The following is a 26,183-nucleotide window of genomic DNA, read 5'->3' as shown; positions in this document are numbered from 1 at the left end:
GTGGCACAACGTTCTATAGAGGAACTAGGCCTTCCCACAAGGGCAGTTCGGGACATCCATTATTATTTTTTTCTTATACAGGGATGGGGTTGTGAGTCCCATGCCCCGTGGAATCAAGTTCAGTGAAGCTCACTGGGATGCAATTCGAACACCTTTAACGCCAGGAAAATTCCTGGTGACCTAAAGGGGATTCGAACCCGAGACACTTGCATCATAGAGCGAGTGCTCTACTACTTGACCCATTGATATTTTTTGCTTGATTGATTGATATTTTTTGGTATTCTAAAATATTCAATTGTTATTACTGGTTAAACGAAATATATCACTATCGTTATTACTTAAATTGTTTGTACTGTACAATATTTATAATTACAAACAGGAGCTATCAAAGATCATTTCATCCGTCCGCTACTGATGTCCGTGGGAAAATCAAGTACTTTATTGAGACATATCATTCAAATCTTAGCATTAAGGCCTAATATAGTGCTCAAAGCTGAGTGTTAAAAAGTCTTAGCTCTGAGCCCTCTTATCCTATGTCAAACGCGTAGCGTCTCGTTACTTGAATTAATAATTTCTGATGGTCACCCAACGCGACTGTGAATGTTTTATAGTGAAAAAATATAGAAAAATGTAAAGAGAGAAGCTTTCTCCTGAACATTTTATTGAGCACTTTAGTTCTCCAGTGCTTCTGCATTATCGACTTTTCTTTGCATTGGTTCCTGTCTCTACTGTTTGGTAGTTTTAGAACACGTCGAGGACTAAGGAAAGCAATCGAGACAGGAACCAATACAAACAAAAGTCGATAATGCAGATGCACTTGAGAACCGTGAAGGTACTTCAGGACTACAGGGATACGTCAGTATGCAAGCTTTAGACCTAAGACTTAGCCATATGGCTTAACTACTTTAAATTCTTATCAATCAGGATGTTTTTTAGAAATTTTTTATTTAGGGTTGGATATTAAGGGTAAATGATGCATTATATTTTAGGAAACTAATAAAATTGCATGTTATTAAGGATTTTGCCAACTTCGGGAACTGGGCTAAACCTCTAGTCTGACCTGTCCTTTTTATGAACATTAATGGGTGGTTTATTCCAAATTAAAATACACAAATTTCCAGGACTCTGAAAGCACTGTATCGCGTCTTCTTCTGGTGATTGTAGGTGATATTATTAATTTAGCAAATTCAGGCAATGAGAATTGCGGAAAATAATAGTGTCAGGAACCAAAGAATAAAGAGAAGTCGATTATGCATAAGCAAATTAGAATAGTCAGGTTCTAAAAAAATGTTCATGAGAAAGATTTCCCTTTTTAAGGCCCCTTTTCGTTTTTCATTGGAATATCACCATTAGACCGATGCCCTATACGTATATCCGGAAGAATGATAAAATGAAAAGAAAACAAACACCACGATACCATATATCGCGAAATTACAGAATTTCAAAATTTTCCCTATTTATGGGTGATGATGATGAATCGAAATATAAATTATAATCTATGAATTATTTAATTCTTTTCTCTTTGAGTTCGAAGTATAAAATATGAGTAATACCGATCACGTACTTTTAGATGAATATTTAATAAAGCAATCAAAAATTAATTTGAATTTTTAATCCATTGTAAAAAGGCTAACCTTAAACCAGAATATCTGAAGTTTTTCATGAATGTTTTTAAACTAAAAATAAAAAACTTTCCTGCACACTTGCGTTACGCGATTATGGAAGTAACATTTCTTAGGCAAGTGCACACGTCACAAGTTTATAAAAGTCTTTCATAGAGCTTCGAAAACAAAATTGGTGTGATGGTCTCAATGGAAAATTGATGATGCCCCTTCGTACAAGAACATTTATCGAATATTTTTGTGATCAATCTCCATTTATTCCATATGGTGACAATCTTGGAGCGTCTATTTCCCTCCTTGCATATATGTTAGTTCAACGATAAACTCTCACCACGAAGTCACCTTCAGGAAAGTGAATGCAAATTGAATTGAGAAGGAATGGAAAATATGAAGGACCTAAAAAACTTTTCACACCCGTGTTAACAAACTTTTGTACACTTTTGATTTATGCTAATTGCAGAATAATTTTGCTTGTAAGTGAAAGTTTTCATGAAAAGAATTAGAAATTGATTCATTTCATAGCTCGTATTACTATTCATAATATGAGCTAGCTTCTTATCAATATTACATTTCAATATAGATTTTGATTTCATTTTTGTTATTACAGAATACTTTGCATTATCCAATAAATTTAGTAAAATTATAAAAGCAATGCATCTTTTAACGGTCTTTTATATTCAATTATTAAATAGATTTTTTAGTCAATGAATTTCTTAGCATAGAAGGATTTCTCAAAGAGGTCTGCGAATCTCTGATAAATCAGGATAGGTTCCAAACCGTAAGAAGCCGGTAATCGCGAAGACTTTGCAAAATGCTCGAAGTCGCAAGAACATTTCTATGATTTGAATCGTAAAATTACTTAATAAAGAATAATACTATTGCACCTTATTCAGTAATGTTTTTTACTATTTAATATGGTGTACATATATTAAAGACAAAACTTCATATTTATAAAGCGTTAAATTCAAAACGTAAATTGGATTAAAAATGCATTACATGTTTTTCAATTTAATTACAAGCAATTCAATTAGTAATATAAATTAATTCGTTTTTACTTGAATTCAGAGAGATAACAAGTTTTAAAATATACCTATTAATTTATATGTAGTCTAGTAACGATTTTTTATTGGAATTTAATAGGTCTGAAGCTTGTTAGAAAATAATATTGTCCCTGTAGTTTTATGTTACTGCTCGAACTCAAAGTGAGAGCATAGTTATATAATCGTCTTTTTTTCAACTTGCCACTGTCCTGAAGCTTAAACGGTAAAAGATATCAACTTTCGGTTTTCTATGACCCCCAATAAAAAAAAAACAATATCTCCAGACGTTTTTTTCCACGCCCCCCGCAACGCCTCCAAAGCAATGAGGCTATTTACACAGTCGCATTAGATTGGGATTGAACTGTTCCAAAATATGATTTTGGATAATTAAGTTTTAATCTAATGCCCTAGACACACTTGCGACTTAAGCCGAGAAACGACTTAGTGGAAAAATATGGAAATGAACTTTAACCATTATTTCGAATATAATTACGCTAAGCCGTCTCTCGGCTAATCCTCATATCTATCAAGGCCCTAAGGCAGCAATCTAAACGATTTCATTGAGGTCATTTAGACTGTCGTATTAAATTCTGACTGAATTGTCCTAAAAACCGATTTTGGGACAATTTAATCTCAATTCAATGCGGCGGTGTAAATGGCCTCAATGTTTATTTCGGTTTTTCTCAAATTGGTCCAAGATTTTCAATGATTTTCCGATATATTTAATGGCGTCTACACACAAGAGTAATTTATGTCGATATTGAAGCAAATTCCCTATGCCGGTGTAGGAAAACTCTTCAATATGGACATGCATTTCTCTAGTGTGTAGAGGCCGTTAGAGGTAGTCCATTCGAACATTTCACCGAAACATACATATGACCGGAAAATTTTGAACTATTGAAGGTCAAAGGTCAACCGTTTTGAAGGGCCCCTTTTTCAACCGATTTTGTTAAATTTGGGATTTTTGGAAAGGCATTGAAATTCTGAACGCGACAGCATTGGTTTTCATCGTTAATGAATCGGTCAAATACAGATTTTTGAATAATATTTTTGAGATTTTTTTTTTACTTAACCTTAAGTTTGTTTCCGAGCTAGAGGACAAACAGTAGAGTACAGCAAATAATGTGCTAGATTTTTGTGCAAATATCGGGAACTGGTCAAAATAGGTCTCATGACCTAAGACCTGGGTAAGGGGGGTTAGGGAAGGTGGGATACAAAAAAAAGGACAAACAGTAGGAGATATCATCCTCCGGTCTTCGATGACCTCCCCACCATAAGTGGATATTTGCTCGGACGGTCTTTTTCCATCTTCCCCTATTTCCCTCCAACCCCTCAAAAACCATGTTTTTTTCGATTTCTCTCAAAATTGGCCTAAGATTTTTCAATGATTTTCAGATATGTTTTAGAGGTAGTAAACCCGAAAATTCGTCATTTTGAATGATTGAAGGTCAAGAGTAAAATAATTTTCAACCGATTTGGTTGAATTTAGATTTTTTTGACAGGTATTGAAATTTTGAACACGGCTGCATCGGTTTTCATCGGTAATGAATCGGTTAAATACCGATTTTTTGATTTTCAAATGCTTTTGTGATTTATGAATGAATGTAATCTCTAGTAGATAGGTAAACTTCAGAAGATCGTGTGAAAAACCAATTCACAGAGAGCTCTATCTTGTGCGTTCGAGCATTCCGCAAAGCTGGGACGCTTTGCCATCTCTTTTTTAGAAGAGTGTTGAAGATAAGAGGGAGACTTTTGTATCGTTTGTAAATAGGGAAAGGCTTTCAGGCTTCATCTGGCTTCAAATACTTCATATTTTTCCCATATTCCTTTAATGAAACTGACCTTGACAATTGATTCATTCAAGGAATATGGTAAAATATGAAGTGTTCGCAGGCCAAGAGTGTGCGAAACCTGAAAGTGTACAGATGTATAAAGTTTTTATTATCAACCATACAACACTTATTTACAGAAGAAGTTATAAAATTCACGAGTACGAGTATTCCGTAAAGTGTATTTCACCCTGCTATCCTTTTTTTTATTCAATTGGAATGGATAATATCATCCTCTGGGCATTTATTTTACACACAAAAAAAACTTTACATCAAACATCCACCCGACAAATATTTCGCAGAAAAAAACATCTTTCTGGCATTGCCATGGTATCCGTTCCAATCTAAAGGGGGCTTTCTGGGCAATGCTTTCATTGAAATTGGAAAGGGCGATGGAGCAAGAAATTTACGATGTTTTGCTAAACTTCCCTTCTTGTTCTTCTCTGCTTTCAGTACGACCATTGCGGGTGAAGTTGCTAGGTGAGAATCGACCATTATCGGCAGATAACACATACGAGCTGTGGTGTGAGGTGGCAGGGGCGAAGCCAGCACCAACGATAACATGGTGGAAGGGGAGTATGCCGATGAGGAACACCAGAGAATTAGTAATTATTAATTTCATATTATAAGGGAAACACTGGAGAAGACCCAGCATCAAGCGTATATTCTGTACTCGTGTACGCCCCAATCTCATCCATTGTTAGTTCTGAACACTATTGTGTGATACACCATTTACCACTAAGGATAGGTTTTATTTTCTATAAGGATATGGATGTTAAAACGAGTTACAAGTTTGTTTTTGTTCATATGAGGCAGGGGTAGGATTCATAATGAGAGAATACGCGTCATGTACTCACAGAATAGACTTGAATATTCTGTTCTCCTCAACCCCCAATAGTTCATAATAGATATAATTTTTCCCTTTTCCTGCTTTCACATCGTTCGTCTAACAGTTATCGACTTAGTGGTCATATATGGTAAGAGACGCAAAGAGACGACGACTACCGGTTCACAATGATTCCATCCTCCAAAGCTTAATATTCCTCCTAAGATTCTCGTTGCTGAGAGTCCTTAATTAGCGAAAAGCGATATAGTAGAAATAATTCCAAAGTGGTGCACGGTGCAGAGGTGTTGTAACTACTAAGATCAAAACCTTTCCAACGATGGGTCACAATCCTCTCGATGTACACATGACCTGTGCTATAAACGAAAATTACTTTACTAGACTATCTTCGCTGTTTATTAACCAATTTTGGTGAAATGTTTGTAAGTTGTATCTGAAGGGAGAGACCTTTCCGATCTTTTCGATCCCTTGCTGCTAAGAGTGTAAATTTTTAAAAGAATTTCGGAAATTCCAAATATTCAAGAAAACAAACTGGCGTGAAATTATTGGGCCGGTTACGCGTACCCTGAATTATCTACGACCCAGACAATTAGAGACAGTAATCATGGAGTTATTAGCAAATCCTTATATCGATTTTGGCATCTTTAACCCTTTCAGGACGAGTGGGTCACAAATCGAGGGTCTGCGAAAATAATTTATTCTGAATTTTTAGAGCAAAACGAAACTTTAAAAGCCCGCAGGGTAAACTTTGTTTTTGGGTCATCGGTGACCCAATCATCCTTAAAGGGTTAACCCTTTAAGGACGATAGGAATACCAGTGCCCCAATTTTTTTTTTCGTAGAGCCTACTGAAGTTATATTTCATGTGTTTTGCTCTATAAAATGAAGTCAGAAAAAGTGATTTCTCTGTCCCTCAAATTTCAACCCTCTCGTCCTTAACCCTCTAACGGTGTTTTCTTTAATATGCGAAAAAAAAGTTCAAAAACAATGTTTTCTAGGATAATTATGATCCAATAAAGTCGAAAAAACCATCCATTCTTCACTATCTCTTTTAGTTTAGGCACTAGGTGAGAAAATATAATTTTTTTTTTGAAACTCTTTTTGCTTCTAAAATTCACATTTTTAGTTTTTTCAATTTTTTTAAATAAAATATACAAAATAGAATGACATATCTTTCAGTAAAAAATAAATTTATTTTAGTCATATAACTTTAAATCGGTATTTTTATGGAAATTGGAAATTAGTTTTTTTGCACTAATATTTTTTGTTGCATTTTCTCTGACCTGTCACACAAAACTGGGAATAGCAACAAAACGAAGAGTCAAAATGAGTTCAAACTGTCAAGAGATGTTTATAAGACTATTACCGTGGACACTATAGCACTTTTAAATAAATAAAACCTTTATTGTCGCTGTAAATGTGATTTTTGTAAAGACCGCCTGGAGGCGGTATCCCAACTTTCTCTTTACCTACTTTACCTATTGAAATTATTTTCAATTTAAAAAAAAAAAGTTTTCGAAAAGAAGATTTAAGAAAATTTCCCTTATCATTTTAGGAGGAATATCGATTTAAAAAAGCATTTTTTGTCGAAGATTGCTTCTATAGTGTGTAGACGCCATAACGGTCAAATGATTCCGTGGAAAGCGTCAATGTTTTCTACCGATGAAAGCATAAGACATCCCATAAGTTTTTTGAAAAACAAGGATTAAATAGAAGAATGAACTTCATGTACATGATGTGATGAAAATAAAGTTCATAAAAACATGAAGTCGTTATTACTAACCGTAAAACAAAACGGAAGGACTTTTTGAAAACCGTCTGGTCCCCAAAAGTACATCCAAATGTTAAGATAAACTTCATTATTATTTAAATTAAAAAATTTAAATTAAAAATAATAAGATTATAGGGGAATGTTGGCATGGTTCGCATAGAGTGAACCTTCAAACAACGCAAATTTTCTCTTTTTTTGCAAAGAGCTAGGTCGTCATTTCTTAGCCATAGGATAGATAATTGTTACGGCGTTATCACACTTGCACATTAAAATTTTAATGTTATTCACATTAATTGTCGCTTGTGAGCGTCCAAATATGTTATTTGTGTCTTTGAGTCACTCAATATTTGGGGTTTTTCTATTTATTGATAAAGAAGTGGACTTGGTCTGCAAAAATAAGTTTAAATTTACCTAAAGCATAAATATTTTTCACATTAAAAAATTAAAGAGAAAATCGCATTATTTTTCGCATTAATGCTATAAATCAATTAATATCAAAATTTTCGGGCTAAATCTACCTTTTTATCAAAAAATAGGTCACATTTTGAATATAAAATGATTCAAACACACAAATTACACATTTGGACTCTCACCAGCGACAATTAATGTGAATCATATTAAAATTTTAATATGCAAGTGTGATAACACAGTTAAGCTCATGAGACGATATGAGAAATGGTAAGTCAGCTCTTTGTAAACAAAGAGAAAATTCGCATCGTTTGAAGGTTCACTCTGTACGAACCATGCCTACATTCCCCTAATAAAAAGGCAAATAAAAGACCATAGCAAAAGTTTTTACTAAAGTCACAACTTTCTCATGCTTCTCAAGGTTAGATATTTTTCAACTGACAATCCCTTATGGCATAGTTTCTTATCCAAGAAAACGTAACTGCTGCAGCCATCAGAAAGAAAATCTATTGCCAAAGCGTGTGTATATGAATGAAAATGGGCTCCCCATAGGCTCCATGTGTGAATGTATTAAGGTTGACGGGAAGTGGCGATGGGTAAAAGGGAGAATTCCGCACCCATTATGTGTGTGAAGTGGTTGTTCGTTCTGCTTTTATGAAGCGCCGTCATCATTGGAGCCCCTCACTAGCACAAGCTCCTCGCAAAATTTGTAGTGTTCATTACCATCCCCCTTCCTTGGCAGGAAATACAAGAGAGAATGCTACCGGAAGTATCTGTTTCACTTTTCCACCCAATCCACTGGCATCTCTTTTGCTCTGGCTCTTTGACAAACACATCACGGCAATTGCCATGAACTCTGAGAACTTTAACAATATCACTATCTAAAAGAGAATAGTTTTAACTAATTTTACCATACATTCACAATCCGAACTTGCACTAAATTGGGTCATTTCATAAATTCGTACCCTATCTACAAAAAGTTCAAAAAAATAAAATTATATAGTAATACTCAAGCAAATGTATCAATTAGGGATAGCTTTAAATAAAGCCCAAATATTTGCTCTAAATATTAAGTATCAGAATTAAAAATTTCCTATTCTGGGTTTAATAGCAAATTACATTTGACATTTAACCACCTCAGAAAATTTGTTACGTTGTTCTTAACAACTTGATTTTCTAAAAATCAAGATTTTTACAAGATCAAACGAACCAGCTTTTTAAATCAATTCAAATATTGCAGATTATATCAGAATTAAAATTCCACTGTTCTCTTCAATTTTCTTTCAATGAACAAGAATACTCTAGATATCGCTTTTTATCAAAAAAAAATTGAATCAATATAATCAAGGTGGTTCAAGTTGTAAGTTTTTCAAAAAGGTTCCCTGGATTTCTAGGCATTTAAGTCTTCCGGCCAGAATAGTTTGAATTTTGTCTACAATGAGTAACCTTTCTCATCTTCTTATAATACGCAGATCAATTGTTGTCAATGTTTAAAAGCCATTTAGAACAAAAATCATCTTGAATTAAATTGAATTGAAATCTCAAATTCAAAATCTAATAAACCACTTCTGGCCACACAGAGAGCATGATCACGATTTGAGTAATCCCCCTTTTTTCCGAAGACTCCCAAGATTTTTGCCTTACGAAAATTCGTAAAGCATTGAGTGTTGACTAGTGTTAACTTTTAATTCGTCAAGATGGGATAATTCGAAATAATGTCTATTTTGGAATTTTAATATTTGCTCGCTCTTTCAGATGATCAGAGAGAGAAAGAAAATCACGAAGAAGTATATGACTTTGCATTTGAGAGTACTTCTTTGTTGTTTTTTCCTTTTGCCATCTAAAATCAGCTAACTATTGGGAAATCTCAAAGTTCCAAATCAGACGTTAATCCAAATTACCCCATCTTATTCTATTATTATTAATCATATCGAGATATTTCTTACAATGTAATCATGTTGCAAAGTCATATAACCCGTGTTGGAAGAATCCGCTAAACCCAGAAGCATATTTTTTGCAATATGGATGTCTCTTCCATGCTCACGGAAGTTTTAGGCAGAGACGGCGTATTTTAATACATTCTATTACATGTAAAAATGGCTTTTTCTACACATACATATATTTTGCACTGGGCGGTTCTCGAACTCGCAACTGTAATTATCGACTCAGAGATCTCAGCGCCCGAAACCAAATGGACTTGCCTATTGCGCTACTGAGATCTCTAATTAGTCAGCATAATTACCCGCACCTAAAGTAATTTTATTAAAGTATATGAGAGCTCTTAGATAGGTGGTCAGAAACGAGATATAGGTGGAAGTGGGGCTACTTTGAGCTGTGGGGATACATTGTAATACGATTTTTTCGCATATTACTAATGCAAACTGGACTTAAACATGATGTAATTTAAAGGGTTGTTTCGGCCGCCAGAGGTCTCTATTTTACATAGAATACGTCAATAGTGAAATTGAATTCGGCCAAAAAATTGGAAAACTGTCATTTATGGTTTCCAAATATGGCATTATTTAAACTCATTCGATTTATAGACCACATTCTTTAATTTAAATGAAAGTGATCCTATCGTGTTGTTCAAACTAAATTTCACTATTTATCTATTCTGTGAAAAATAGAGACCTCTAGCGGACAAAACAATATTTATTTGACGTAAGGTAATTATATGGACTTTCTATCTAAAAATTATTTCAACAAATTGGAATAAACAAAAATGTTAAAGATAAAATAGTGGTCTTTGCAGAGCTGATTCTATTATTTTGGCCGCCACTGTAAGTATCGCATTGCATGCAAAAATTTAAGCTAAAATAATGAATTTCAACAATGCGAACTTCCATCTGCAAAAATTGAACACGAACTTTTCCAATCACCCAATATTTTCCTTTCACACTTTTTCAGGTCGTTTAAACTGTTACAAGAGAAATGGGAGATATTAGAACAACACGGGGAAGTAATTGAAAAGTTCTGTTGATTTTTTGGAGAAAATGTCTGATAAAGCACGGAAGTTTTAGTTTGAAGCATTTTTCATGGAATATTTCTTCTGGTAGTGGTTTAAAAAAATGCTGTAAAAAACGTTGTAACGTTTCCTGATATTTTTTATAATAATTTTAAATGAGAGGCTTTTTCAGACACTTACACAGTGAATAATTATTTACATAAAAAGATTCTTCGGTGTTTTGCAGAATATTCACTTATATTTTTCTTGCCTTTTTCCTCCTGGAAAATTTTAAGCTTAAGAAGATTTTCTGTAAGAGCTTGTAAAACATATTTTCTTGGGTAGAATTTAATATTATTATGAGAAAGCAGATGGTACTTGTCAAAGACAAGAAAATTAGTCGAGAGAATTTTTACTGCTCGAACTCAAAGAGAGTGTAGATATATAATCTGCATTTTTTTAACTTGTCACTCACTGTTCTCAAGCTTAAACGATAGAAGATATTAACTTCCCATCTTCGGTAACCCCCAATAAAAAATATAATATCTCCAAACCTTTTTTCCCACTCACCCCATTCCACTTCCACCAAAACCATGTTTTTTCGTTTATTTCGAAAATGGTCCTTCTTTTATACCCATCTATCCCTCTCTATAATCAGATCTCAGGCCCTAGATCTTATGACCGAAAACCTACACGGACAACAATTGTTACTAACTCACAGTCACAAATAAATAAATAACATAAATCTGTCGAAAACGGTTCTATCGATTTCTTTTATTTTCGGATATGTGTTAGAGGTAGCCTAAGCTTACATTTCATCCAAACAAACCTATGACCGGAATATTCGTCATTTTGAATTATTGAAGGTAAAAGGTCAATCACTTTGGAAGGCTCATTTTTTAACCGATTGAAATAAATTTGGATTTTTTGAAAAGGTATTCAATTTTCAAACCAGGCTGCGTCGGTCCACATTAGGCGTGGTAACAGCCAGACACACAGAATTATTCAGAAATTGTCATGAACGTGAGATATGTTGAAAAATGGCAAAAAAAACTAGCGAAAGGATAATTCACGGATGACTATCTCGTGAGTTCGACCATTCCGCAAAGCTTTGCCATTTTTTTAAAAGAATAATGCAGTAAATATGATGAGTGAAAATTCATCATATATTTACCATCCCTCTCAACTGTGATTTAATAATATTAAAGTGAATTTTGCAAAAGCTCCATATACCTTGAAAATTTCTTACAAGAGTGCTCTTTACATATTTTGTTGACGTAAGTCAAAAATCAATGTTTCTCAAAAGCTGGAACTGTAGTTAAATTCCAAGAATGGTATCTTAAAAGACAACCTTCAGGAAAGTTAATGCAAATACAATGTATTTTGGTATAGAATAATAAATTTCAAATTCATCTTTGAAGTCTATTAGGTGAGATTCTTAACTTTTGTTTAAGGATTATGACATAATGAGAAAAAAATGTGACAATAGGATTATTCCATGAAGCATTAAAAACAAACAAATATATTTGTGTGAATTTCAAATAATCTCATTAATGCTGTCATCCTCGTTCCGTAGCATTTCCTTCTCCTTCGACATCCACCCAATGGAACGAAATGAGATTGCCAATGTTGCCATCGATGTCGATCGGACAGAAAATGTGGGCTCAAGGGCGGAAATGAATCTCGTCTCAAAGCCACATAATCCATGTTGTGCATCAGCGAGAAATCGATTTTCAACACTGCACCACATCACTAAATCAAGCTTCACATTCCCTTGCTGCTTTTTTTTATTCTACGTTCAGTCAAGATTCAATGGTGCAATTTTTGCATCATTTTCACAGAGCAAATAGCGCAAATAGCAATCAGGACTAAAATCAGATTTTGGAGTGAATAAGACAAACTATTGACTTCATTCTAAATTTTGATTTCGTATTACCGATCAATCTTGCATCGGCCATTAATAAGCAATATTTTCTATGAGTTTTATTATATTAGATTTATCTTATAAAATTAAAAATGATTTGATGGATCCCTTTACCTTTGTAATAAATACCCATACATCAGGAAGAAAATGCAGCCCATTGCTGGAATGGTCTCAACTTGAACTGCAACACACTAAAATATCATTTAAAGCGTATAGTAATGTGGAGTAACTGGATCGTTTTCTGTAGAGTGCTACTTAAACGCTTTTTTTTGCACTGATGAAATTCTTTTTTACTCTTCTAAATCCATAGAATTATTCACTGTGTCATTCAGAAACATAATATAAAAGAATTATTAAAAATATTATATTAAGGAAAATTTATAAAATAATGATAATAGGGGAATGTTGGTATGGTTCGCATAGAGTGAACCTTCAAACAAAGCAAATTTTCTTGTTGTCTGTAAAGAGCTAGTTCGTCATTTCTTAGACATAGGGTGGTGTCACCACTTCTCGCCAGTGACCCACTTCTCGCCACCTATAGCTAAATCGAAGAAAAATCAAATAAACGTGTAATAAAAAGGATATCAGGAAGAAAAAGCAACGCTGAATATATTTTTTAATAATATATTCCAAAATAATTGAGTGTGGGTCTTTTCAAGTTATTGGCGAGAAATGGTTATTTTTGAATTTTTAATAAAAAAATATTTTTTTAAATAATCCACCGTTAAATTGAGGGACTATTAGTTTGACATATCTATAGACAACATATCTAAGCAACTTTGTGTCAAATTTAAGTTACTTTATAATAAAGGTTTAAAAATTATAATTAAATTAATTTCAGTTTTTTCTAAAAGTGGCGATAAGTGGTTACTCCACCCTAAGACAAATAATTATTAAGCTCATGAAACGAGATAAAAAATGGTAAGTCAGCTCTGTGTAAAAAAAGAGAAAATTCGCATCGTTTGAAGGTTCACTCTGTGCGAACCATGCCTACATTCCCCTACTGCAACAAGTTAGCGTTCACTAAGTGGATCGCCTTTTCGCTAATTGGGTCAAATGGTTTTTTAATTGGATCGCTCAATTTGCAAGCATATTGAAACGAGAAAATAATTTTTTATTACATTTTTAAAATTATTATTGGATTATTTCATTGAATATTTAATGTGAAAGGCAATCTTTGGTGTAATATCAGTTTTATGAACAACCATTGGAGGAACAAGTTGGCCAGTAGCAGAAACCATTAAGAGTGTTGTGGCACATTTCTTCGGTCCAGAATTTTTAAGAGCTGGCACAACACCTGAACCTTTCCTGGTCAATACATTTCCATCTTCTGGTGTCAAGAAAAAGGCACTTTCGTCGAAATTGAAAACCCGGTCTGGTGAAATGGTCAGCAGATCGTGTTCTGTGAAATATTCTCGACAATTCTGAAACCATTTCGTGAGATCTTCAGCAGTAACCACAGCCCTTTCCAATGAGAAGGACTTTGGCTTGCGCATGCTGAGCTCCAGATAACGCTTGAGAAAATTCCTGAACCAAGCATCTCCAGGCCTTCCATCCGTAAAATAGTTTGGAATTTTGAAGGTCTCGTAGATGATTTTGACGCTGTCCAGAATTTGTTCCTTGCCGATGGGATGCCAACCATCCGCATAACCCAGGATCCACCTGACAAGTTCATCTTGTTGTTCTTTTGTAAGCGTCGTTGGCCTGCCACTAGGGCACTCTTCCGGGTATCTGCCAGGCAATTTGTTGTACAGTGTCATCCTTGGTACATCAAATGTTTTGGATGCATAGGTTATGGTAGAACCATCTCGTACACACTTCAAGGCATTCTTTAGATCTTCCTTAGAATAAGGTTTGTTCATATGAATCTTTTCCTTTGTTCCCTTCGGCATCTGAAATAGTAAAGTAGTGCTGAACAATGCGATTCTCGGAAAGAAATATTAATTTGCGAAGTGCCCATTTTACAGCAAAATGTAAACAGCCACAAATTCACTAATTTCTTTATAAAATATTATTATTTCATGAAAATCGTTTTACTCGCCTTGTAGGGGAATGATTGCACTTCACTTTTAATTAGGGTAAAATGAGGTAATTTGGAACTATTTCCAATTTGAGACATTTGACATTTTCTCATTGTTTCACATGACCATGTTTTTTTTGGTTCTTATTAAAATTGGCTCAAGCTTTATCAATAATTTTCAGATATGTTGTAGAAGTAGTCCAGGCTAACATTTCGTCCAAACACAGCTATGACCGGAAAATTTGCCATTTTGAATTATTAACTCTTTCGCGTCCATAGGGTAATGTCATGACTCGGGGAAAAAAGTTTTTTTTTGGGTATTTACATTAATTGAAATCTATCTGTTCGTGCACGACATCATAATAGAAGGATGTAAGATTCTTGGCTCATTTTCTCAAGACTCCAGTTAGATTTCAATTAATGTAAATAGCCAAAAAGAAACTTTTTTCCCCGGGTCATATATGACCCTATGGACGCGAAAGAGTTAAAAGACAAAGGTCAATCACTTTGGAGGACTCAATTTTTAACCTATTTGGTTGAATTTGGATTTTTTTGGACAGGTATTGAAAGGAGAATGGTCAAATCCGGTCCCGGAATCGCCACGAACGGGACCCATGTCATTGGATAGACATTAGTATAGGTAACAACTTTTGTTGTTGGATCAATGTTCTAAACCATGGAGGAACAGTTCTAGAGCATAAAAACTATTTTTTACAATGATGAAGAATGATCAAAAGTATATGGGCGCTGGTTCATCTTCATACACACATTAGAGTAGACGCATTTTGAAAATATTGATATAAGGTTGAAAAAAATGCCGGGACCCAGGACGATAAACGCTGGGAGTCCTTGTAAAAAAGGCCTTTATCCTTCCGAAAAATCGTTGTTTTGACTACGAATTATACAAGAACTGCTAAAGTGATCTTGATGAAATTCGGTATAGGGTCACTGCATGTTTTAAACTTTTTATTTATGCATACCACCCCCTCCCTCCACCTTCCGTTCTGGTAGCCCTCATACAAAATGGGGGCACTTTACCTTATAACTCCTTTCTAAGACGATGTAGAAAGCTGATATTCCACAAGGGAACAATACTTATAGAAGACTTTTCAACCATGCATGTTAACCCGCTCCTCCACCACCCCTTCTAGTAATCCTATCCAAAATGAGAGCATTTTGACCTCCTTTCTGAGAAGAAGTAGTTGGTTTGTAAAAGAATGAAAAAATGAATAACTAATAACGTTAACAATAATTTTCTAGATTTTATATGCATTTATAGACATCTAGTCAAATTACAGCTTTCTGCCTCCTTTTAGAAAGGAGTTATAAGGTAAAATAGTCTTATTTTGTATGGGGGCTACCAGAAGGGGTGATGGAGGAAGAGTTTGGTCAGTATGGTTAAAAAGTTTTCTTTAAGCCTTGTTCCCATGCTGTATTTCAACTTTCTATCTTTTCTCAAAAAGGAGTTATAAGGTGAAATGCTCTCATTTTGTATGAGGGCTACCAGAAAGGGGACCACTGGAGGGAGATATTATACATGGTTTAGAAGTCTTCCCTAAGCTTTGTTCCCTTACCCAATTTCAGCTTTATACCTCCTCTTAGAAAGGAGTTATAAGGTAAAGCGCCCCCATTTTGTATGGGGGCTATCAGAATGGAGAGTGGTGGGAGGGGGTGATATGCATGGATAAAAACTTTAAGTCATACAGTGACCCTATATCGAATTTCATCAAGATCAGTTTACTAGTTCTTGCGTAATTCGTTGTCAAAACAGCGATTTTTCGGAAGGATAAAGGCCTTTTTACAAGGACTCCCAGCGTTTATCGTCCTGGGTCCTGGTAATTTTTCAATCTTATATCAGTACCTACAAAATGCACCTATTCTAGTTTGTGGCGATTCCGGGACCAGCGCCCATATAGTTTTGACCATTCTCCTTTCGAACCCGGCTGCATCGGTCTTCATCGGTAATGAATCGGTTAAGTACCGATTTTTGTTTTTTTTTCGGAATCTTTTTTTTTCTTGACCTTACATTTGTTCTAAAATTGTCAAGTTCAGTACTATTGAATAGTAGAACATTTAAAGGAGAGTAATCTTCTAAAACGTCATAAAATAGTGTGTAACGGAACCCTTTATACAAGCTAACCCTTCAATTTAAAATACGTGTTTAAGTTTTCAGTCTTTAAAACGGTATTTAATGACTAATTCTCCTTTTTTGATAAGATCTTTTATTTAAAGTATTTTACATCTATAGGCTTTCAAATTAAAATGTAACAAAAATTATTTAGTTAAAATGGAAACGTTAAACTTCAATTTTAAAGCTGATTGCAAAAGCCGTTTTAAATCTAAAAATACTGAAAATTTTGTGGTCGGCTTGTAATACACTGAGTAGGGGAAAGAACTCTCCCTTCGAACGTTCATGCCTTCGAATAATATGAATTTTCTTTAATTTTTCCTAAGAAACTTAAACATTTCTATTAAAAATTAGTTAGCTTTATTGATTATTATGTGATAATCATGTGTAAATCTCTTCAGAAAAGTGGAATAAATTCACATTATTCGAAGGCATGAACGTTCACAGGGAGAGTACTTTCCCCTATTGTTAAGCTTTAATTTAAGCTTTTTTATGTTGGTATTGACGGGGTATATTCTATTAAATATCGAGCAAAATACATTCAAAAATTTCAATTAAGAATTAATTATATATATATATATATATATATATATATATATATATATATATATTATAAATACTATATTTAAATATATATATATTTTTTTTAATCTGCAATATGATTAAATTATAATGTTTAAACAATGTGATACACGATTATTAAAATACCCTAAATAATAACATATTTTCCCAAAAACTTTAATAGCATATGACGTACGTCCTGCTGATTGTTATTTTTTCCCCAATCACTAGTGTCCACTCAACTGTGGTGGCGCTTTTCCTCCACTTTCACCGATCCAAATGGTGTGAATGGAAAAATTCCCCAAAAACTGTCAATGTGTTCCCCCTCAGTAATATCAACATTAATTCAGGCGTCTATTGCACTTCCTATTATCTGGCAATATGAGAGGAGTATTTTGTGCAAATTTGTATAGCGACAGAATACGATGGGATGGGAAATCCCATCGCCCAGAGATTGACGCTCTTCTCTTGCATTGTTTCAAAATGCACTGAACAAACTCTGGATGGAGTCGATATAGTGTGAAACCTATATAAATAGAATTATCCACTGAATGATGAACACAAATCGGATATTGGGTGAATCGGGGAAGAATGTTATAGGGAGTGGAAATGTTCTTAACAGTCTCGAGTGTGTAGCCCGGAAGGATGCTGGATGACGACGATCTCTATCGACCTTAATGATTGCTAATCAGATTTATCTTCACAATGCATAACTCATATTAGATTTGGCACCCAAGATAATATAATTTATTTCAGTCACTATAACCACTGCAATAAGCGTCTGTGTCATGCCATGTAATTTAATTACAAAACAGATCTATTTGTCAGGTGGGATTCATAATAAATTCACCTATTGTTGTCGTCACAATTCACAAATCAAATCAATTCAAATTTATAATAGTCTATGCTGTGTGTGTTGCTGACTATACAACCGATTTTACTAGGAAAATTACAGAAACCGGATTCACTGATCATATGAATCATAAACATCTCCGTCCGGCCTTACGTGGCAATACAATTTATTGAGCTTTCACCCCAATAGAGACCAGAAACTCACCGCTTCTCCAGAGCTTTCGGCCTGTTTCGTGTCTTCCTAAATAGTCGAGTAGTCAAAGATCAGTGGGTTTCGTTAGTAGGGTATCTTATGCCCTCCCTAGGCCTAGATAGACTTACGAGTTAGGCCGAAAGAAAGCTTCGTGGGAAACTGATGGAAATATGGTATAAAGCGTGTCCACTATAACATTGTTCCAAATGATTTGATATTTTTATGACAGATATCAGTAGCTCCGAAATTTCGTTGTATGTGAACATTGTAACACGTGTTTTTACCTTTCTTTTGGTGAAACTCTCATCAAATTCTGTTCATTTTTCACTAAGATACGAAATAATAATGGAAAAGAGAAGGGAAATGACCGTGTACAACACGTATCTAAAAAATCCTGGAATCAATTACGCGGACCTTGGAAAACTCACAAATACCTCACACCAGACCGTCCGGACGGTGATTCTTCGATTCCTCGACAGTAAAACCACTGCCCAGAAACCTGGATATGGAAAAAATCGGGGTATTGGAGATTGAGATTTGGAGAAAAAGGTGATCATGCGCTACAAGAACAATCTTTCGACATCTGTGAGGGATATGGCTAAAAAACTTAAATGTTCTCCCAGTCTCGTGCACAAAATCAAACATAGGAATAGACTGAAGACTCTTAAGGCCCAAGCAGCCCCTCATCGCACAGATGCACAAAGTCAGTCAGCTAAACCACGAGCTCGAAGGCTGCACGATAAGATGATGTCTGGCTTTAGTGGATGTATCTTGATGGATGATGAAATATACGTAAAAGGAGACTTCAAATAATTACCAATACCAATACAATTACCAATTAAATATTTTTCTTTTTTTTTTAATATTATGTACACTACATTTTTAAAGCATTAATCTTGGGAATAATCTTATCGTGGACATGCTTTAATCATTACTCATATTATAATTACGTTAAACCGTCTCTCGGTTTAAGCCGTAGCTCTGTCCAGCACGCACTTCTAGTATAACTCTTCCAGTCATCAGGAGACAACTGAACTTTTCAAATCCTTGTTATAGGTTGTCGCCTTTTAAACTGTTCTTTTTTATATCCATAATAAATCAGTGATAATAAAACAGTCTAGAAAATTATACAGTAGGGGAGAATGGGGCTATTTCACGCAGCTGAAGTTTGTTTAATCAAACCTTTGTAAAACAATATTCAAGCTAAGTTCAGCTACACCTTGCGTATTTACAATAGCATCATATCGGCCATTCCGTTCCATACCATTCTAAGCCGACTTAGTATTATTTATTATCCTGAGAGATATAGGGGAAAGTGCCCATGCTTGATACCTAGGAAAAATTTAGTCATTACGAAGCTTTCAATGGTATCAACCATGGGCACTTTCCTCTATTGTTCCTGGAATCGAGCTCTACGACTGATGAAAATTTGTTTGTCATCCGACGTTCAGGTAATGAGATCCTCTCGAAAAAAAAAGTTATACGAGCAATTTGAAGTGGACCTCCTAACAAGTTGTCATTCATTATTTTACTGTTCCAACATTTTGTATTTTCGAAAATCACACATATTAGAAAATGTTCCACCCTTCCCAACATGTTATTTTATAACATAATGATGCTATTTATTTGCTGATCTATTTCTACACATAACTTTATACGCAAAATGTTCCACAATTAATGGACAAATGTGGCATAGCTGGTATTTAGCTTCGAATATCTTAATATAATTTACTTCAGCCAGTATTGCAATTATTCAACATGCATTCAATTTCAATTAATTCTGTGAATCATTTATTTTCAGACTAGTCCAGATACTAACGTAACGACATCGATACTAAGCTTTACTCCTACCATCGATGATCGGGGGAAATATCTCTCATGTCGTGCAGAACAGCCACTTATTTTGGAATCTGGTATCGAGCACGGATGGAAATTGGACATTTACCGTAAGTTTTATATTACTTTTACTTCATCTGGATAATTTATCATCTCAAGTCAAAAGAAATTATTTCTAAGGAGTGTGAAAAAGTCACAAGCATTCGACGTTTAGGATAAAATAGTGTAATTCGGTATCATTTCTAATTCGAAATTTTTAGATTTCCTCACTGTTTCAAAGATGTGCAAAGAGGAAACGAAAACCACGGTAAGGCACCAGCTCTACTCTCAAGAGAGATTTCTCGTGTTTCTTCTTTTGTGAATTACCCTATTTCACTACAATCTTAATGTTGAATCCCAAATTTATCCTTTTTGGAAAATTACTACTATTGCTTGACTGAGCTAAATGTCTAGTTTGAAGGAAGACTTGGTCTTACAAATTTTTCATTTATTTCTAACCATTTGTCCTCCTTACGGGATCGCGAATTTTGTTTGTCCAAGTTAGTATTACATGTCTTTTGGTCCTTCCCCACTTCAGAAAGATATTTCGGGTCGAGTCCGAGGCATTTCCATTATAAAGTTCCTAGGTCTGCTTTGAATTCGACACACGTTAATATTGGTTTACAAGGCCTTAACGATCCTTCTTCACTAATGCGCTGAACAGGGCTGAATATGACTATACCATCAGAGCTGGAATCTCACTTACCAATAAGGAGCAGCTTTTTGAGCCTCAACTAAATCGATCTTTACGATCTCCCCGAACGACTCTGGAATATCATCTCAGTCTCTAGTACTCTGGATTTTATCGCTTTAGTCATTATCTAAATTCCATATCCATAAGTGAGGGTAGGAAGTAAAATACTTTCGAAAATCGATAATTTTAATAAAAGATTAAGCTCGGCGTTTCTGACCACGTTCTCCGTAAGGTCGAAGGAACACCGGTTCGGCAACAAACCCCTATTGTCAATTTCGTCAAAATATTGAAATTTAAATAATCTGTATAATGAAAGAATGCAAGTATGCTTTTTCTCTAATCTACCTTTTTCCTATAAGGATAGTTGTTTAAATTTTGTATACCAAATGGTACAAAACAGGGTGCCAATTAGTCCAGATGTGATTTTTTAAAATTCCAAGCCTGTCCTTCAATCTTATCCCAAGCCCATTCGTAAACGTATTTCCGAAGTATTAGAACTGCTCAACGTGTTCCTATCTAGCTTAAGCAGCCTAGGTTTGTTTAGTTTGTATTTAGTCGTTCCGTTTAGCTGAAAATATAAATTCACGTTCTCATCATTTTGTACAATCAGATGTCATGTCTATTATTTTAAAGCAAAATTTATTCAAATCTAAATTGAAAATTAATTCATAATAGCGGTATAAACATAAACTCACAGTGATAAATAATTCTTTTCATTGGGAATCGCACATTAATATTCCTAAAGGACAATTGGCAAAAGTGGTTGGTGGTGCGTCCACAAATAAAACTTACATCATTGGATATCTGTTGGTATACATAGGTAACAACTTTTGTTCCAAGATCAAAGACGTTTCATTATGGCGAAAAGTTTTAATATCTAGACATCTAGAGTATAAAAACCATTTCATGAAAGAAAATTAATCTTCTCTATAAAATGTAAAGTTTTATACTACCTTTTCTCAAACCTAGACCGAAATTCCAAGATCAAATATATGAAAAGAAAATATACAGCAGACTCTCTCTCAATTAGACGGGAGCTATTGCCATCCGGATTATCGGGAAATTCGGGTGTGAAACTGTTTAAAATTCAATAATTTTTCCCATCCCAAACGGCAATTTTGAGGAAGATTACTGTTGGATGTATGTATTCTGGATCCAAAAATGGGTCCTGTGACGGTCGTCAGAGCGTCGAATGACGGAAAGTGGGCAATAATATGACGGTTGTTACGCAAGTCACTTGGCGTCGTAATAACTCTGGGATTACTCGTCCACGACTAAAATATGACGCGCCAAAATGGGCTCTTCCAGTGACTTCCAGTGTCCCTATAAATAATCTTCCCCTCGCTGGGTATGTCTGAGGGGAAATTTCACTTGTCAAATGGAAAATAGAATTACTCAGTGCTGTGAATTCGCAAAGTAGTTGGCAATTTAGCGTGTTTTCTCAATAATATTATAGTGTAACATTAGGAGGAAAAGCTCCTCCAGTAGAGAAATGTGTTGTGATTTAGAAAAAGACAGTGCCGACAAAAATTAATCAAAAATTAGGCAGTGTTTTGGTTGATAAATACCCGGACAATTTTTATGGAAAATTAAATTTCGTTATTCAGGTGTTTGCTCCTGTCTCAGGAGTATTGTGTGATAAAAATCTTGTGTCTAAAAGTCCTAATGAAAATTTTAAAAGATTTTTGTGTGTTGTCATCCAGCTGGAACATTTTTGATATGTCGGACAGCTCATTCAGCAATAGTCGAATGAGAAAAATATTCGCTAATGTGAGTAGCGAAATTGGAAGAAATTGACCAAAATTCCATAAAAAGTAGCAAAAAAACAAGAAAATATGTGAAGAATTAATGAGAAAAAAGTGTCTAAGGTGATAGTATAGTACAAAATTGTGGAGTGAATTTGACTTTTTCATTGAGAGTACGTACGTAGATTTCGTACATATACGGTAGAGAAGGATGGCAAGTGCACTGCTTTTGGAGCGTCATTTTTTCGAACGGAAAAGGACCGTTCTTTGGAGTCGCTTTTATTAACTCATGTTAGAGTAAACTTTAATCCCGTAAAATAACTAATGTATTACTAACTCAATTTTGAGTAATGCTCTGACTAAAATTCGACGCGAATACGACTAATTTTTAAGATTCCAATTAGGAGTAATTTTTTGACAATTTCTTGTACAACAAAACCCAGTCATTTTTGAGTCGGCGTAATTGTTTGCCCATTGGGATATGAAAACCCTCAATGATAAAAAATATCGATAAAACTAAGAGAACCAATGGAAAATTTGGAAATATTTTCTTCATTAGACAAACTTAACCAAACAATAAAAAAATCAACAAACTTTTTGAAGTACAACAGCCACCAGAATTAAAATGTAACCCTATTGAAAGGTCCCGAAGAACCTTACAAAATAACAGTAGAGATAAATTCACAAATCTCTGACTACTTTCCCCAACTTTCCCTTAATATTATATGGTCTAATCAGACTGATGTTATAAGGTCTCTTTTATATTATACATAACGTAATTCAGTGAAAATTTAATAAAAATTGACTATAAAACGTTTAAAAAAATGATTAAATAATTCAACTTTCCGGGTTGAAGAACCGGCCAACTTGAGGGCACTTTACCTTATAATCGAATTATATTTCATACACCTTATTCCCTAGCCAAGTTTCAACTTACCATCTTTTCTTATGCCTAGCCTAACCTCAATATCGAGGTTAAAAAATAATCTGAGAGAAAAGTTGTACATGGACGAAAATATAGCTGATTAAATTCTCTATCAAACCCACAAAACAGATTGTTAGGGACAGTCCTAGTTTTCGTGATATTTTTGATCAAAGTTGCTAAAAAGTTCGATTTTCCATGCTTTCTGACATATTTGAGACTACAGCGCCCCTGGTGTCAGTTGTACGAACTTCATCTGTTCAGAGGATTTATCGGGCATGTAAAGAAGACCAAATTATTCCATAGTGAGAAATAAATCGGTTCAGTAGAATCGGAGATATAGGCACCCAAGTATCAAAAAACGGCAAAAACGGTTTTTCCTAAATACCAGGCGCAAAATCCAAATGAAATCAAAATGATAAGTATTTTCGAAAATCATTTGACCCTAGCAATAGAAAAAATAGCATGAGAACCCAGGGACAAAATCATCGTTGCACAGTGTAATTGAATTTCTAATAATAATTAGACTACCATTAAATCAGATTACCAATTAGATTAGGTTACATAACCGATTTATGAACCAATTCATTACTGCTTCATAACCGATTGGACCGGATCAAAATATCCAAAACCTTTCAAACGAGCCCAAATATGATACTATTTGGTTAAGATATACGCTCTCTAGAGCATTTTTAACCTTTGACCTTTTAACCTTTTACCCGTTATTAGGAATAATTCAGCGATATTTTTGAATATGGGCAAAATGTCCGCCTAGGTAATTTCTAAAACATATCCAAAAATGGAAAATCGCACGACACGTTTTCGAAGTGAGGTAAAAAACATGGTTCTGGAGGGGAAGAAGTAGTGATGGGCAAATGTGGGGCACGTTAGTTGCCCCTAGGACTCCCAGAGAATATCGTCTGGGTCTTGGTAGTTTTTCATCCTATACCATTACCTAAAAAATGTGCCTACTCCCTTCTGCGGATGCCATACAGACCAACTTCCAGAAATTTTTGCCCATTGTCCTTTGATGAGCACAGGATATATCAATATTTAACCGACATTTACATTCATGGTAATTCAGAGATAACTGAAACATTTTGAGAATGAGTTTCTCATTTTTCCGCCTCCAAAGCCCCCAAACGTGCAACTCATACTTATTTAAGTCCTTCCTCGTTAATATACCAGCCTGGGTGGAGCACCAACTTTTTTCCAAGCGAAGAAACCACACAATTGTGAAGAATTGTCGAAAATTTTATTTCCGACTCGCTGACTTTTTTCCCTCCTTTCATGCAAATTGCGTTTATTGAATTTTTATTGACAAGTGATTATATAATACATATAAAATCAAACTTTTTCCATCAGATGTGTGAGGTGGGCGACCAATGAAGATTTGGCGGCGGGTGAAAATTAGTCTTAAGTAGCATTCAAAGTCAATTAATAAGTCCATCATCAGTTAATGAAATTTTATTAAATCTTTCTTAACGATAACTTTTCCAACAGACTAATTTTCCACCGCCTTTTGCTAGGACGACGCACACCTATCAGTATGAAAATTTCTGCAAATTGGATGAAAAAATTGGCTTCATGTGACCCAATTTTCCACCATGTATTCTTGAATATATTCACATGGAGTTGACTGCAAATTCACCAAATAACATAACTCGTTCAAACAGTATTACTTGTGTAAAAAAAAAGATATGAAAACATATTAAAAATTGTGTCCGTACAATAATAAAAAAGATTGCTGAAAATATTCTCTCACAAACTTGCTATTTTCAGTATTATTCGCTTGTTTCTCGTGCATTTATTATCTCAGAGAAAACGTGCTTCTTCTACTTTATTGTTATTATCTTCTTTCACATTTAAAAAAAAAAATATCAATGGATAGCGGAAATATAATAGGGTGTATGAGAGAGTTGTATAAGTGGCTACATAAAACATTGAAAAAAAAATAGGGTGAACGACTAGAAAGTAATAAATGTGTAACTTGTGACAATAAATTTGTATTTAAATGTGATTTACAGAAGATGCGAAAAACTATTGTATCCGTTTAATGCGGGCATGCGGACTGGTGAATCAATTGCAGGAAAAAACCTATTCTTGTTTTCGATTATTGACAAACTGTGTTTAATTAAAAAATAAGCTTTTCCCCAATTCTGAAGCACAAAAAAATTTATAGAGATTTAAATTAGGTATTTCAGTGTCAAATACATTTTTCATACAGGGGCATGACATTTTCTATGTTTCCCATACGTTTCTAGCGAGCCGAAAAAAATTTTGAGTTTATTAGCTGTTTTCTGTCATTGTAAAATGAATTAGTAAAAAATACTAATATAAAATAAAATCCAATTTAATAACAAAGAGGCAACCGAAAACCCAAAATTGGCAATCTACGTGGTTTTGAAGATATCTCGTGAAATGTGTACGAAAACAGGGAAAAAATTACACTAAAACTGGTCGCATTTTCCCCCTTGTTTTTCGTCATTCTTTAGTCAGAGGGAACAACACCCGAAACTCTCAATCTTTACTAAACTAGAGACAGTGAAAATTTCTGTTCCAACCAGAATTGAACCCAGGTCCCCTCTCTATCTAGCTTAATGCCTTAGTCACACTTACGACTTAAACCGAATAAGGACTTAGCATTATACCAAAATAATGATTAGATCATATTTCTATCAGTTTCCGACTAATCCGTCTCTCGGCTTAAGCCGAGAAACGGCTTAATACTCTGATAAAACTAGCAAGGTAAAATTAACCATCCTCCATACAAAATTTTAATAACAGGATATTAAAAAAAAAGTCACTTAAC

At 34.5% G+C, this 26,183-nt stretch overlaps 1 protein-coding gene across 1 annotated transcript in view; it reads left to right on the top strand.

Moving 5' to 3' along the window:
• LOC129801140 (nephrin-like) overlaps positions 1–26,183 on the top strand; it is a 140,130-nt gene that overhangs the window by 87,926 nt on the left and 26,021 nt on the right. Inside the window, exons 6-7 of the mRNA XM_055845906.1 lie at positions 4,945–5,096; positions 19,937–20,081. Of these exons, the coding sequence (XP_055701881.1) occupies positions 4,945–5,096; positions 19,937–20,081 (297 nt within the window). The remainder of the gene's footprint in view (positions 1–4,944; positions 5,097–19,936; positions 20,082–26,183) is intronic.

The sequence above is a fragment of the Phlebotomus papatasi genome, chromosome 2 (assembly GCF_024763615.1).
Source record: "Phlebotomus papatasi isolate M1 chromosome 2, Ppap_2.1, whole genome shotgun sequence".
In the NCBI taxonomy this organism is placed as follows: Eukaryota; Metazoa; Arthropoda; class Insecta; order Diptera; family Psychodidae; genus Phlebotomus; species Phlebotomus papatasi.
The sequence above is the reverse complement of the archived record's forward strand: the minus strand, read 5'-3'. Positions and strand labels throughout refer to the sequence as shown.